Source organism: Sesamum indicum, linkage group LG11 (assembly GCF_026168435.1).
Source record: "Sesamum indicum cultivar Baizhima isolate 11 linkage group LG11, ASM2616843v1, whole genome shotgun sequence".
Taxonomy (NCBI): Eukaryota; Viridiplantae; Streptophyta; class Magnoliopsida; order Lamiales; family Pedaliaceae; genus Sesamum; species Sesamum indicum.
The window spans coordinates 15003239-15019207 of record NC_142667.1 but is presented as its reverse complement, the minus strand read 5'-3'; the positions used below and the strand labels follow the sequence as shown (position 1 = coordinate 15019207).

Below are 15969 nucleotides of genomic sequence, written 5' to 3'. Positions count from 1 at the left end.
TCCTGTCTAGATCTAACAACCAAGTTCAATTGAAGAGCTTCATTGCAATACCATCTATAAGATAACACCTAACTTTCTGACGACACCTCAAGTTTTCTCATGGAGGTAAGTTGACCGCACTTTTATGTAGTCGTCCATCCATCACTTTTCTACTCCGGGAATGAAAAGGGCCATTCCATGTTGCTCTCTTGTACACAAATTGTTTCAGAAAGCACAGAGCCCGGCGTATAGTCTTGGATAGATAGGATCAATTGCTGCCTCCATTATAGTGGTTGAGCTTCATTTTCTTGCTTATTTTCCCACTATGGTTGGGTTCCATTTGTCTGTTAAACTGAGGTAAATTGATCAGCTGCTTCTCGTTCTCATGTGAATCTGAGGGAAGAGTCGTTATTCACGTGGAATCAGCAAAGGCTAAAGAAGAGCAATTTGTGGTGGAATTTTGTTTGCTAATCTTGTCTGGCAATATGCTTGTGAAGAAAATCCAAAGTAACGCTCTATTACAAAACCCTGATTTCTGGGGCGGATTCTGCTTCTGCAAGCTATACATATGAAAGAATACTTGAGGATTCTGTTTTGACTTCTGGACAAAATCGGACAAGACAAAAATGATGTTAATTCAAGATAAAAGAACACTTGTAAGTTTTGCTGTCTCGACTGTGGAGAAGATGGGCAAGACAGCAATGGTGAAGCTCTGGGTAATTTACTAAAGGCAGAACTGAAGGGACTCGGCAGAATCTGAAACCTCTACCATCAGTGTTTTCAAAGCTTCCACATAATTCCTATTCACACAGATTGACGTTAATCTCTAGTTCATGTTAATATACTGTTTTGTCAAATTCTGGCAGTAAAACAGTGAAAACTGACGAACCTAGTAATAGAACACCATGTTCTCTTCATGGGATGAACAACAAGATTATTCCACTCATAATAAAGTGATTGCATTCAGGATGAGGCTGTGGGTAATTTACTAAAGCAAAATAATGAAAATCTGAGCGAGGCAGTATAAGGGGTGGAATTTGATGGGTAACTGGTAAAACAGCTGGGCTCGCAGAGTTCCATTTCTTGTCTTCAAGCATGAAACGGATCCAGCACTCTGTCTCAGTGTCTTTGTCCTGACCATACTGAGACACGGATATTCTAGCCTTTTCTACTAACGATTTAGGTTTTAGTGATATGGTGTCAAATAAAATAGTCAAGCTCAAGCCGTCACATAAGATCAGTTAAGATGAAGAACATCTTTAACTCTATAGATAATTTAACCAGACAAAAACAAGAACATTTGATAACTATCCAATCTTTTATGCATCAGAAAATCTCATTATTGATCTTCCATATGCCTTCCTCTGTTTTCTTGTAACATCTCCTCTTGCATTATACATATCAAAGACTTCCAGTAACACATGCTACATTCGAAGGTTATGTTTTAAGAATTTTTGAAGTGAGGTTTTATTCTGAGGAAATCTGAGTAACAGTTCATCTGGGAATTCTATGACCTGTTATATTTGGAGTGAGGTGTAATTGTAAGTTCTGGTTAAACTAATAGAGATGCTCATATATAGAAGGGAAGGGGATGCATGTTTTCTCTGTTGCACTCTGTTCTTATATTGGAACATGGTTTTCTTCACTTTATAGTTATATTGCATTTCAGCTCGTCTTCTGTGGATGAAAGTAATATTGAATTTTAGTTCAATGATATGACCACTCAAATTTTCAAGTGTTCTTATCTATTTCACAGAAAAAAAAATATTACAGATCTCAGCTGGTTTCAGTTTATAGGTTCTCGCATCCATTATAGCATGTAGCGATATCATTAACTTGCTTCCCTCGACTTTTTGACAGGTTGATCCAGCATCTGAATCAATAATACATTGACTATGGGCAACTTGAGCTTCAAAAGGTCAAAATCTGTAAGGTTGTCCAATCTTCTTTTCTGCCTCTACATATATTGTACACATCATGAAGTGGCTGGCATAGCATGATCTGTTCGTATCCTCCCCTGTAACTAGATTTGGATTTGATGTTCCAGATTTCGAGATGACCTTGAAACTGCAAATTTATCTCCAGCAAGTTGCAGCAAATATATGACACTCACATCAAACAATAAGAAAGAAACAGCTAACTCTTGCCTGAAGCACGCTGAGATTCACTCTGGCAATCCCTTTCAGGATAAGAAACTTTCAAGAGTATTCTCTGAGGACTACGAGATTGTGCAAAAGAAGATATTGGATCCACGAGGTCCTGTTGTAAGCCGATGGAATAAATGTTTTCTAATTGCATGCCTCGTCTCTCTTTTTGTTGACCCCCTATTCTTTTATTTGCCAACTGTTAAGGAAGACGCATGTATGCAAGCAAGCGTCCCCCTTGAGATAGCGCTTACCATCGTTCGTTCATTTGTAGATGCATTTTACATGATTCAGATTTTTGTTCGATTTAGAACAGCTTATGTTGCACCTTCTTCTCGTGTATTTGGGAGGGGAGAGCTGGTTATTGACTCTTCAAAGATTGCTTCAAGATATTTCCGTAAAGACTTTTGGCTTGATTTAGTATCTGCTCTACCCCTTCCACAGGTATTGCACGACAACCTCTTTGTTGTGGGACCTTCCGCAGTTCTTTGTGATTTTGCTTACTGGAGAAAATAATTTCTCCAAACTTATTTATTTACTTATATTCTGCCAACATAATTATCAAGTGATCTAATTAATTAAAACTGGATACGGCTTTTTCTTGTTACGTCTCTCCTTTTGATGTCATTAATATTTTCGAATTTCTTGACATTATTACCAGGAAAGAAAAACACAGAATGTGCATTTGGAGTCTGATCTTGACTTGAGTAATTTTTGTTTGTGATTGTCTGATGATACTTTATCCTTGCTAGCTGTTGATATGGGCTATTATACCATCAATGAGAGGTTCCAACGTGATCAGCGCAAAACATGGGCTGCGGCTCACCATCATATTTCAGTTTCTTTTGAGGCTCTATCTTATTTTCCCCCTTGCATCTAAAATAATCCGAACCGCTGGGGTCGTAGTTGAAGCTGCCTGGGCAGGTGCAGCTTTTAATCTTATGCTTTTTATGCTGGCAAGTCATGTAAGTTTGTTATTTCAATCTTCTTGATGATAAGTAGTAGTTTGCAAGCTTATTATCTGTGAGAAAAGGATTGCGAATAAGATAATTGAGTTCTCTACAGGTCATCGGCTCCTGCTGGTACGTTCTATCAGTTGAGCGGCAAGAAGAGTGCTGGAAACATTTCTGCGATCTTCAACAACCTAAGTGTCGGTACTCCTATTTTGACTGTGAAACAATGGGTGACTCAGACAGGAGATCTTGGTTTGCGTCAAGCAATATTTCCAAACTGTGTGGTCTTGGTAGCGAATTCTATAATTTCGGAATCTATGGTGACGCAGTCGCTTACAATGTGGCAATGTCGAGCTTCCTCAACAAATATTCCTATTGTCTTTGGTGGGGACTGAGAAATCTGAGGTAAGTACAAATGACAGTTAAATATTTAGAGTACCTTTTAGCTATGGATCTTCCATGTGACATGATAACTACGCCAAGATTGCATATGACTGATAAATGATCAGCGATGAGTACGTTAAATCTAGGCTAAAAGATGTACGGTTTTCCCTCTAATGGAAGCAGTATCCTAGTATACCCTGAATCAGTGACTTGATCTTTTTCCAACTCGATTTTTCTTGCAGCTCTATCGGACAGAATCTTATCACCACCACTTATATTGGGGAAATTACATTTGCCATAACAATCGCGATTCTGGGCTTGGTGCTTTTCGCATTGCTTATTGGGAATATGCAAGTACGTTATAGTCATTGCTGCCAAGAGCAGTACAAGTGATGCTCAGGATTCCCTTTCATGTAGTGATGATATATGGAAAAACAGGGGAAAAAGCTCTCAGGATTTGATAATAATGGGCTGCCATGTTACAAACTAGTTTGCTATACTTTTACTTTGTTAGTTAACAAAAAAGAGAGTCTGAAAGCTCTTGTGTTTTGAATTACTAAACAGACATACCTTCAATCTTCGACTGCACGTCTCGAGGAGTGGAGGGTTAGAAGGACCGACACCGAGAAATGGATGCATCATCGCCAACTTCCTCATCATATGAAGGAAAGAGTCCGTAAATATGATCTTTATAAATGGGTTACCACAAGAGGAGTCGACGAGGAAGCTATTATGAGGGGTCTTCCTTTGGATCTCCGACGAGACATCAAGCACCATCTCTGTCTTGACCTAGTCCGGCGAGTGAGTTTGAAATCCTTCACTTCTCCATGATCATTCCTTGATGAGTAACTCATCATATAGTAGGCTGAGCCATTTCTTGCTTAATATTGTGAAAACAGGTTCCCATGTTCGGTGAGATGGATGAATGCACCCTGGATGCAATATGTGAAAGATTGAAGCCAGTTTTATGCACTCCGGGTACTTGCCTTGTCCGTGAGGGTGACCCTGTGATTGAAATGCTCTTCATATTACGAGGCCGCCTTGATTCCTACACGACTAACGGAGGTCGAACTGGGTTTTTCAATTCGTGCCAGCTAGGATCAGGAGACTTCTGTGGTGAAGAACTGCTCAGTTGGGCTCTCTACCCACGCCCCAGTATCCTCCTCCCTTCCTCCACACGAACGGTGAATGCCATCACCGAGGTCGAGGCGTTTGCTCTCGTCTCCGAGGATGTGAAGTTCGTTGCATCACAATTCCGCAAGCTGCACAGCAAGCAACTGAAGCACAAGTTTAGGTTCCACTCGAATCAATGGAGGACATGGGCTGCATGCTTTATACAAGCAGCATGGTTTAGGTACAAAAGAAGAAAGGAAGGCGGTGTGCTGAAGGCTCGGGAGAATGTAACAGCTCCTCCGGCCGAATTAGCTATGGAACGTTGTGCTTCGTTGCCACCAAGAGCATCTGAGTTCGCCATGTACGCTGCACAGTTGGCTACTAGCACTAGAAGGTCTGGGAGCCTGAGAAATGGTTCACAAATGGACATACTAAGCGCAATGAAGAAACCAGTGGAACCTGATTTCTCAATTGATGATAGTGTATGAGACGTGAAACTTTTGGAAGAGGTTTTGGTGCTTTGGTTTATATAGTCTAAATGCAGCTTCTTGCAGTGAAAAATGTAACTTGGAGGAAATAATAAATAAGTTTAGGCTCCTTCTTGCGCATTGGAGATGATCCATGTGAAAAGATGGTTACATCACAATTCAATCAAATTGATATATAACTCCCCGAATAACAAAGCCCTTTTTAGCTTACGCACCCCACATAATGTTAATAATCCTTCCCCAATAAAGCATAGGAGGCTTCCATTAAACGCTCGGGAGGATGACCTTTTGGTGGCACTAACAGAGAGAATGTTACAGCTTTCTATCAGAGGAGACATCTTGCACGCAAGAAAGATATTTGATGAAATGGGTGTGCGAGACTCGGTTTCTTGGAATGTCATGATCAGGTGCTACCTTGAGAACGAAATGGTTGAGCATGCAAGAGAGTTGTTCGACAGAATGCCTGACAGGACTTCTGTTTCTTGGAACACCATGATCATGGGTTATATAAAAGCGGGAAAAACTCATGTGGCGTTGAAGCTGTTTGTAGCAATGCCTGAGAAAGATGTCGTGAGCTGGACAGCTATTATTACTGGATTGTGTCGTGCTTCACAGGTTGATGAAGCGTGGCGCTTGTTTAAGCAAATGCCTGAAGCAAATGCAGTTTCTTGGTCGTCCATTATATCGGGGTTTCAGCAGAATGGGTTTGCAATTGAGAGCTTGAATGTGTTTAGAGAAATGTTGTTGGTTGGAATTGTGCCAACTCCTCATTTGTTCACGAGTGTGTTGTCGGCCTGCGCTGATTTAGCAATTGTTTCGGTGAGTGAGCAAGTATATTGTCAACCTCTTAAAAGGGGGTTTCATGGTAATAATCATGTTGGAAATTCAGCAATTGCTATGTTTGTCAAGACCGGGAGTTTTTACAACGCAAGGCGCATTTTCCTGGACTTAGATAAACCTGATCGTGTAACATGGAATGCTATGATTGTGGGTTTTGCACAGCATGGGTATGGATTGGAAGCAATGATGATTTTCCATCAGATGCAAAAGGCTCAAGTTCTGCCAGATGGAATTAGCTATATGGGGGTTTTACATGGTTGTAGCCATTGCGGATTTGTGCAGGAAGGGAGAGAGTATTTTCAGTCAATGAAAATGGATTATGGGATATCACCAGGACCCGAGCATTTTTCCGCAATGGTGGACCTTTATGCACGTGCCGGGAAGCTTAAAGAAGCATATGAGATTATACTGGAGCTGCCCTTCAAGCCAACAACAATCTTTTGGAGGACATTGTTGAATGGATGCAGGATCTGGGGAAACACAGAATTGGGTGTTTGTGCCGCAGAACAAATATTGAAACTTGAACCTTACAATTCAAGTGCGTGTTTGATGGTCATTAATATTTTTGCACTGGCTGGGAAATGGAAGGAGGTGGCAAAAATGAGGGCACAAATGCGGGATGGAGCTGCTAGAAAGGAGTTGGGTTGTAGTTGGATTGATATTAAGGGGAAAAATCATTTATTCACCACTGGGGATGAAATTCATCCAGAGGCTGATCAGATTTATGCAGTTGTTGAGTTATTCGCCTATGACATGGAGAAATACTATTTAAGATTGGATAGATTTTCAGATGGATTGGAGTAGAGTTGCATGCTATGACTTCTTGGGGCTTGAGAGGCTTGGTGTAAAGTTTACATCATAAGCTGTCAAAATCTTCCTCTCTGTATCTTCCTGAAAGATAATGTTTGTTCATCAAGGAACCAGATAACTAAAACTGAATTTGAGGGGCACGTTATTTCCAACAGCTGAGCAAAAGGAAGATATAGCCCCATTACATCTGAAAGAGTGTTGAATCAGATTCAGAATTCCAGCCTGCCCAAACTCAACAAGAATCATTTTGGACTCAGAAGCGTCCGAAGAGAGCTCATTACTCTAAACAACACTAGCTTGGAGAAAAGCAAGTCGTAACTGAGTACAGTTGTGTATTTCTTAGCAAATTGTTCATATCCATTTCAGTTCTCCTAGACAACCAACTAGAGCTCAGATTCTTGTTGGGCCTGAGTTAAGAAAACTCTCTCTGCTTACAAATGGATAGCAGCTCTGAGAATTTGGGCTTTTCTCCACCCATGTCACATTTTCACAGGTAGACTCCAATCACTCTATTTGCTTCTACTCCATTAGGCTTGTGATACATTCAGAATTTTCTATAGTCCAGTTGTACACTTTAAGTGATTGGAGATCTATTTAGACAACATTCTGATACACACCCCTCTAAGTCTACCTCCAAAATCCCCCCTTCTGCAGATTGAACTTCCAACATATTTCTCATCAGCACAATTTCATTTGACCAACTTTCCACAAGCCTGGTAGACAACTTGTGTGGAAATAAGTGACTCATGTTTGCATCACGCCATTTCCAGAACCAATTAATATTCTACTTACTAATAAACTAATCACTACATCATGTCTGCGCAAAAAACAAGCACTGAACTCATTGTAGTCTTCCACATGCGTGATTGACTGGGCTGATAAATTTCTTACACCTAATCATGTTCTTGGCTTAAACAGCCAATATAAGAAGAAGCTTAGGCTAATAATGCATGAGTATCAAGAATTCAAGAACCATTAGAGGGAGTAAGGGTTCCAGAAATGTGGTAGTGGAAAGACTTGATTAGGTGATGATGATAGAGCAGGTTGATATGAGTGTTAAAGTGAGAGTGAGACCCCAGTCACATATTGTATTCATTGCTTAAAGTGGTTTGTAACTGTGGAGGGTTGTTAATATTTGAAAAAACAAATGTGACAAACAAACTTGTGCAGGTGGTCTGAAATGATTTAAGTATTAAATCAAGTTCAAAAACTAGAAAAGGCAACATACAAGTGTGACCTTAATCATTCCCACAGCAACTTTATCTCTTCACTTTATTTGACTTCAACCCACCAACAAATTAATGCTACAATACAGTAATAAGATATCTCTCTTGGAAATTGCATATTTAAATGTATGTATAAATATTTATCTTTGTTTTCAGGAAAGATTGGAAAATAAAATAAATAAATTAGGGTTTTTGAGTGAGTGATCACACATTTCAAGGAGTTTGTTACTAGAATCACGCATCACTTTTGACCCTTCAAATAAATAAAACCAAGTAACATGCTTTGTCTCTGCCTCGCCATAAATTTGCTCCGTTTTTCGGTTGCTTCTTTTTGTTAATTTGAATGATTGATTCACATCAACTCCCTTTTATTTTCTTTTCTTTTTTTAATTTTTTTTTGCACATATGTGTAAAAAGTAATTCTAAAGTTTCAAATTCGTACTGATTATTAGTAAAAATTCAACTATCGGGCCAAGAACTAAATAAAAATAAATGTGTATTTTTAAGGGTTTTCAAATATTTTATAAATAAATCGAGAAATATTGATTATTGAGTAGGGGGTGGGGGGTTTGGGCTTTGGATCCTCTACTCCCAAATGGTGCTACATCTTCTGTTGTATTAATTCAATTCTATATATGTACCAATACAGAGAATAATAAGTAAGTATTATTTTTATTCCATACATTACATTTATTTATTCGATGAATTAAACTTGTGAATTGGTATACTTGAGATTTTTTCTTTATGTTATAAAGAAAAATGAGTATATTTGATACTTATTCAGGCTATTATGATAAATTAGGTAGTTCAAATAGGTGCTTCCCCGTCTCATATGGAACCATTTTAATTTGTACAGGTATATTCGACAAAATATATTATTTATCTTTTAACTATAGTATATTTTGAAAAAACTAATTTTCTAGTTATTGTGATTTCACATTTACGTAATTTTTTTTTTCTAGAATTTCGATCCAAATTTTCAGCATCAACTCAATTTCAATCGTTACTTTTCAAGATTAGATCACCCAAGTCAGACAAATTTAACACAGTTACTATAGGTGATATAAACAATCTGAGAAGTTTTGTTACTATTTGATAATATTATATTCATTTCTAATTATTTATATGTTTTTTTCATGGCAGCAACAAGTAATCAAGGCACAAGCTCTCTTAGATAAATCAGCATGATGACAGTAATATATTTGGTGTTAGAAATACATTTGTATGTTTAATATTCTAACATCTTATCTTCTTCTAACATTTTCTGTGTCTCTCTCTCTCTTCAATTTTTTTTTATTTATATCAATATCTCCTCTTTCTCTCTCCTACCTAACCGTTCCCCTCTTCCCCAAATCTCTCGTCAACACTATTTATCCACATGTCATCAATCTAGAGGTGCAATAGAAGATGTAGCACCATTTTGGGGAGTAGAGGATCCCAAGCCGGGGGTTTGGACTTTGGAGATTGTTTAATGAAAGGAAAACTAATCCGAAATCTAAAAATGGAGTGAAAGTAAAAGAGAAGTTGAAAATGAATGAGAAAGGGTTTTGTTCTTTTGGGTATTGTGTTGAGAAGTGAGGGTTTGTAGAGGTGGTCCGAAAAGGTAGACAAACTGAAAAGGGAGCAGACATAAGTTCCTTGTAAAAGCCAGACATCATCAGCAGACCGCAAAGCAAACAAACACCCCCCAATTCCCAATTCCTAATTTCCAATTTCCATTTCACTCTTTTAAGTCCATCTACTGCTTAGTCTCAAACTACGTTTTGTTGTGTGTGGATTGGATTGGATTGGATGGTTGTCTAAATTTAAGGATAAGTTGTGGGGCCTTTCCATTTTTGTCGTACTGAGAATTGGGCTCTTTCGGTGGCGACACAGTCGTCAGAATTTGGCCCACTTTTGACCTGTGACTCTGCCCATCACTCACTACACCATCCCTCTTGCTTTTCCACTTTGTCTACATGTTTGCAATTTTCACCCCACTTTTAGTTTTCAAGCCATGCATCACTCCTCTTAATTTACACCACTTTCCCCTTGTTTTTGCCAATTCTCTTGTTGCATTTTTCTAAACTTTTCTGTTTCCTATTTTTCAAATACAATGAACTCATTTGCTAATTCTTTTTTCATTAAAGAAGTTTTCGCTCATTGCACGTATCACAATGATAAATTGCATTCAACCTGCGTCTTTGTCGCCCTAACAATTTATTCATAAAAAATATTAAGACAGTGAAGTGCAAGTAAATTGAGTGTCTGTGTCAGTCCATTACCTACTCCCAATGGCTTTTTCCAAACTCTCCCACTTTAGGTATTGCTAATAAACTGACCAATTCGCATGTAGTATTAATTTCATTCTCTCTCTCTCTCTCTCACAACATAAAACAGTCAAACACATTAAAGGTGGTCATAAATTAATAATGCAAGTAATTATATTTGTATTTGAAGGCATGCATGGCCGTCAATTTAGACCAAAGAAAGAACCACACACATATATGCTGCTTACATGCATGCATCCCAACATCCGAATTACTATACCTAATACCTCCATCTTCATAATTAATAATATTAATATATAATTTTCAAATTTTAGTATATATATTACGAAAATTAAAACTTTTACGATGTGCCTGCAGTTATATTTTATGTTCTAAAATCGTATTTTAATTAGAGTTATGAGCAAGAGAAAATTTTGTAATGTAAATTATAAATGGAAGGAGTACGTAGTAGTTGGAGTGTAATAATTTCAAAAAATAGAAAAACTAATATTTCTACTTGACATGTTGCTGTCGTGCGTACAGCGAAATTTGTAATTCCCAGAGCAGCAGAATATGACAAATGCTACATTGACTTTATTTTTATAATTTTTTGGGGGTAACGGTATTAACTACCGGATGGAGTTGAGTTGCATGCGGTTGGGCGTTAAGATTGTTAGGATTAGGTAGGGGGGGTGGGGTGGGGCCTGTAATGATATGTTTGATTAGGAGTTAATCAAGCATTTTTTAAGGTTTGTGATGCCCACATTAATTATCAATTTACTCATCACCTTTTCAACTCAACACAAACTCATTCCCATCACCTCCACTGCACTACTCCACCAATTAACCAAAACTCTCTTTTAATTTCCTCAATTCTCATTCATTCTCCATAAACCCCTACTCTTTCCGCGTCCCAATATTCCCACAATATAATTCAATATAATCAATTTTTTACTTAAATTAGATTTAATTAAATTAAATTAATTATAATGCAAGTATGTGATTCACTATTATACTTATCATATAATTAATTTAAATACAATTAAACTCGATTTGAGGTCGACTATTGTTGTGAACCCTAATTAATAATTAAAAAGTAAAAGTGATTATTTCTTTTTTTATAATCCAAAGTAATTAGAAAAGGCACATACATAGATAGAAGAATTAATTATTAAAATAATTAGATGAATTAAAGCAATGAATGAGTACAAGTTGTGGGGTAGGGAGGGGTGATGGCATTAAATTCCGATTAGTTCCCTCCAAAGACAAAGTGGTCATAAGTCATAACCACCGCCCTCTTACTACTCATCAACTGCCTAAACTAACTATATATATTCTCAGTTTCCTCATCTTTAAGGTCAAAAAGTTCCCCCCTCACTTTTCCACTTTTCTAAATCCATCCCTTTACATTTGGCATTAATTAACTATAATACTCATTTTTTTTAATTATACACTAATCACATAACAAATATATTACACTTGTTATATAGTTGATTCCAATCTGGTTGATCCTCGATACACATTAGAATTTCTGAGGACTTGTCCTTTTTGTGATTTCCATCAATTAGCAAGTGTTTGAGGGGGCGGGGGATCTCATTGATTTCAAGTGAAGATTTGCATATCCAAATTTAGGTGTTGGGAGTTTTTGTCTTCTCCCTTTTCATGTCCATCAACCTTATATCACATCCATCCCTAGTCTTATTTTCCCTAAACAAATTATCTATAATTTAGTTGTAATAATTACTGAATAGTTTCAAGATTAATTATGAATAAAATTACTTAGTGGGAGTAATTAAGTAGAAAATATTCAAAACATCCAAATTGTATTAAATGACATTAATTAACAAATCAAAATTATGGCGCCGTGAATTGAGGGCAAAAAGGGAGCAAAAATTGCGTCGGCATTCACCCCAATCAAGATCACACTTCATTCATTCATTACTAAGAAACAGACAACCCCAACAAAACAAAAAATACACAAAAATTCAAATCTGAATATGGGTGAAATTTAAGTGAGATATTGAGTCAGCCAATTAAAGAGAGAAACAAATCCACCTATGCCCACGCCTACGCCTACGCCTGCGTTTAGGAGACAAAACGTGACCGCGCCTACAGACCAATCTTGCTAACCAAAATTCGGACCCAAGATTATAGTCACACAATTAATCACCAAGCCCTTCAGTTACACTTTGGAAGAAGATATATGTACCAATTCATTCGTGAATTAAAATAATACCACGGGTTTGTGTTGGAAAATGATGATTAATTTCAAGAATAAATTTATTTTTATCATATTAAATAGTAATAAGTGACCGGTAACGATGTGATACACATAATAAGTTTGTGATACGTGGATGATGGCTGATGGCGCTTAATCACTATTTGACCATGTCTAATCAATCGAATATGTGTGTCTTTTGGTTGAAATGATGTGTTCATTGGGTGTAACCTTTTTGGTGAAACGATGTGTTCATTCGAATGAAAAGCTATAACTCTTCAAAGGTATTTTTTCTGATTGAACATGTTGATTCAATGATATATTTTCAACTTCTATAAATAGATCTAACAATTTCAGTCATTCATATCAACTTGAAAAGCATTTCAGAGCATTTCAAAGTGCCAGCAATAAAAGCATTTCGTTTTTTATTAAGAGAGTTTTCAAATTTGTAATGCTACTACTTTGAGATTATAAGTCAAAGTATGTTGAGAGACAAATTGCCGTTTCTGTTAACACCAGAGCGGATCAATAATTATTTTAAAAATAAAGAGTCTAACTATTGCTTCGACTTCCTCATACACAACTCTCACAAATCCATCAACTTTTCCCAATAATTTGAGTCCTACGTGAAAAGAGATTTCAGCATTTTAACTTTTTAACTGAACGAAATTATGTTATTAGCGTGTTATATGATTGGAATTTAATTTCAAAAAAGTCGAAAGTGAAAAAAAAAAAAAGAGTTGTAGTAAAAATTTGAAGTTTTTAGGAGGGTGTTGCAGACAGAGAGGTTATCTGGAAATGTTTGTGTGAGAGAGAGAGAGAGGTGACACTGACAACAGAAGTCATACTGCTGCCCAAGCTTTATGAGACCATATGAAAATCCATCAAATTAGTTATGGAAAAATTGGAGGAGATCCGAAAATCAAATGTGGGATTGGCTAATGCGACATATGTCATAACATAGTTGGGTCCATCACTGCATAATACTCAAACGTAATTGGTGGAAAAATAATTGGTGACAAACTATCAGCTTCCACAAACAACCCCCTGTCCTCCTCCATGTGTCTTTAGAGGGCTTTTCCTCTAACCCACACTATCTTTACCAGTCAATGTAACACATGAAAAAAAGTGACTAATTAAGGGAATTTCATGTTATGTTCACAATATTCAATATTCTACTTATTTTTCAGCTACTATATTTGAGCATTTTATAAAGAAAAGATTTATACAAAAGAATTCTTAAGATTATTGCCGTAGGTTTCCCCGAGAGTAGTAAATATGCTAACGCTACGATCAGGAAAAGGGTATTGTGCGACTATTAATTTGTCGCTCATCATTACTTTAAAAATTAATTCATTTTGAACTTGACGAGAGCTTTTCTTTTTTTAACACAATTAGTGAAAATACATTTAGATACGAGTAATGTGTTTGTTTGTTATGGGGCTTTATTTATAATGATTATCGATTGCGCTAGTTTTAGTGATGGATAGACTGTTATGATCCTGATTGCTTTTTAATTTTTTTTTTTTCTAAATCAGATTTTATCAAACTAAATCAGCTACGGAGCAGTGTGTAATACATTTATCATGTAATGGTTATTTTTTTCGAATTGTACACCAACCACACTGTAAGTGAATTGCACTTATTATATAATTGATTTAAATCCAATCAAACTCGACTATACTTTTTATATACAAGACGACGGATCGACCTAAGCTCAACGATGGATATAATAAGTATCAGTCGAACAACTAATACCCATAAAATTTTCAAATGGCACTGAAATTCCAATACATTAAATTAAATTATAAAATATTAAAACCTCAAAGTTTTTGTATTCAAGAAATTATACACAGCAAACAACTTGACTAATCAATTTGCATTAAAAAAAAAAAAAATTGTTACCTAGGTAGGTAGAGTTAAAGAAGTAATAAATAATGAAGAGCAAATTGTAGTTGTAGTGGATGTATAGGTACAATCCATATAGAGACAATTAGAATGAGCATGCTCAAGCCCACTTAATCCACCATGCTTACACCAATACCAATACTCATTCAATTTTTGTTGCTTCTTTATAATCTCATTTCAAAAAGAGCTGCGGCTGCTCAACCTTTTAGCCCCTACCCACCACCCTATATATATATATATATTATAAAAATTCTATTTTTATTTATAAATAACGACTACTTATACTGTGAAATTATATTTTCTAACCTACCAAAGAATATCTTTATGTATTCTCAGTCAACCCTACTTAAATTATTCTTTTGATCTATATATCTATTCGATCTATTTATACTAATATGAAAATTACACTCACAGACGGCAGTTTGTAAAACAACGATACCAAATTTTTTTTGTGTCAATAATATCGTTAAATTAGTTTATTTTTATTTTTATTTTAAATGTGATGCGTTGATTTATATATTTTATTCTTATTTGTAATATATTTTTTTAAGTATAAATAATTATTTATTATATACATGCAGAGACGGCATGTCATAACAACTAATATTATATATATATATATATGGCCATTGAATTTTCTTTTAATTTACACCCGTTATAATTAAATTCTAAGTCATTTTCCACTCTCGTACGTACGTAGAATGGGTGTAATTGGAGTTTTCTACATTTCCATCAAAGTTTGTTTCCCGTCACTTTCTTTTTGGGAGCACATTGGCTCATGAAGTGGGAAAAATAAATATTATCATATGCATTAAGTATAAAAATATTTGAAAAAGAATAAAAGTCGTCATCATTTTTATTTTATATATATTCATATCGTTCGGTATTTTTATACCCCGTTGTATGTAATAATTTTTGTTCAAGAGTGTAGCAATGCCTTATTATTTGACCCGTTACTTATTTATTTTAATTTTAAAATGCGTGTAATTAAACAAAACAAAATAACTTTCTTGCTATAACAAGATAAAATAATTAAGAGAGAGAAGATGCGTTAAAGGCGTGCAAGCATGAGTATGAGTTAAAAACGTATTTTTATTACTAATTACTATAGTAATTAGTAGGCATCCACTACCACAATATACAGTACCACTGCAAATTTTAATTTATCGTGACTGAATGGGCAGAGGCAGACAGGTAACAACAGTCGAAAGGCCAACGTTGGGATTAGGTCTATGTTTCATCTCTGTGTTATAACACACTAAATTCCATTCCGGGACCTCACCAACCTAATTATTAATTCATTTCAGAAAAAAAAGAAAACGAATTCATCAATTCATTTTTTAATTATTATTATAAATAAAATTTATATTACACTTCAATTACATAAATTTCGTACACAAAATTTTCACCCCTAAATTAATATATATCTAAAAATATATTATATGATGAAAGTACGTAGAAATCAGACATCAGAATTCAAAGAGAAAAGTGACGGTAGAGAAAGAGTCAAGACAAGAAAAACAAACAAAAAAAAGATATCTACATTACTTTCTACTAAGATGTGTTTGGTGAAATTTGGATAAAAAAGAATGTTCTAAAAACATCATATTGGGGTTCAATAAATCAGGACAAATTCTATAAAAGCCCTCATGGAGGT

At 35.8% G+C, this 15969-nt stretch overlaps 2 protein-coding genes across 2 annotated transcripts; both read left to right on the top strand.

Moving 5' to 3' along the window:
* Nucleotides 1–124: 124 nt before the first annotated feature.
* On the top strand, nucleotides 125–5062 carry LOC105174362 (protein CNGC15b-like). Its single transcript, XM_088875819.1, has 7 exons — nucleotides 125–1912; nucleotides 2027–2567; nucleotides 2876–3088; nucleotides 3189–3481; nucleotides 3703–3814; nucleotides 4025–4261; nucleotides 4360–5062. Exons 1-7 carry the CDS (start codon nucleotides 1875–1877, stop codon nucleotides 5059–5061), a joined length of 2136 nt encoding a protein of 711 aa, XP_088731945.1. The 5' UTR covers nucleotides 125–1874; the 3' UTR covers nucleotide 5062.
* A 122-nt stretch (nucleotides 5063–5184) lies between these two features.
* Nucleotides 5185–7720, top strand: LOC105174361 (pentatricopeptide repeat-containing protein At2g13600-like). The gene has a single exon (XM_011096439.2). The coding sequence runs from the start codon at nucleotides 5188–5190 to the stop codon at nucleotides 6703–6705; it is 1518 nt and encodes a 505-aa protein (XP_011094741.2). The 5' UTR covers nucleotides 5185–5187; the 3' UTR covers nucleotides 6706–7720.
* Nucleotides 7721–15969: the final 8249 nt, after the last annotated feature.

Coding starts and splice junctions, on each gene's coding strand:
- LOC105174362 (XM_088875819.1), top strand. CDS start 1,875: ATGGGCAACTTGAGCTTCAAAAGGTCAAAATCTGTAAG. Junction 1,913..2,026: donor AAAAGGTCAAAATCTGTAAG/GTTGTCCAATCT, acceptor TTGATGTTCCAG/ATTTCGAGATGACCTTGAAA. Junction 4,262..4,359: donor GTCTTGACCTAGTCCGGCGA/GTGAGTTTGAAA, acceptor TTGTGAAAACAG/GTTCCCATGTTCGGTGAGAT.
- LOC105174361 (XM_011096439.2), top strand. CDS start 5,188: ATGATCCATGTGAAAAGATGGTTACATCACAATTCAATCAAATTGATA.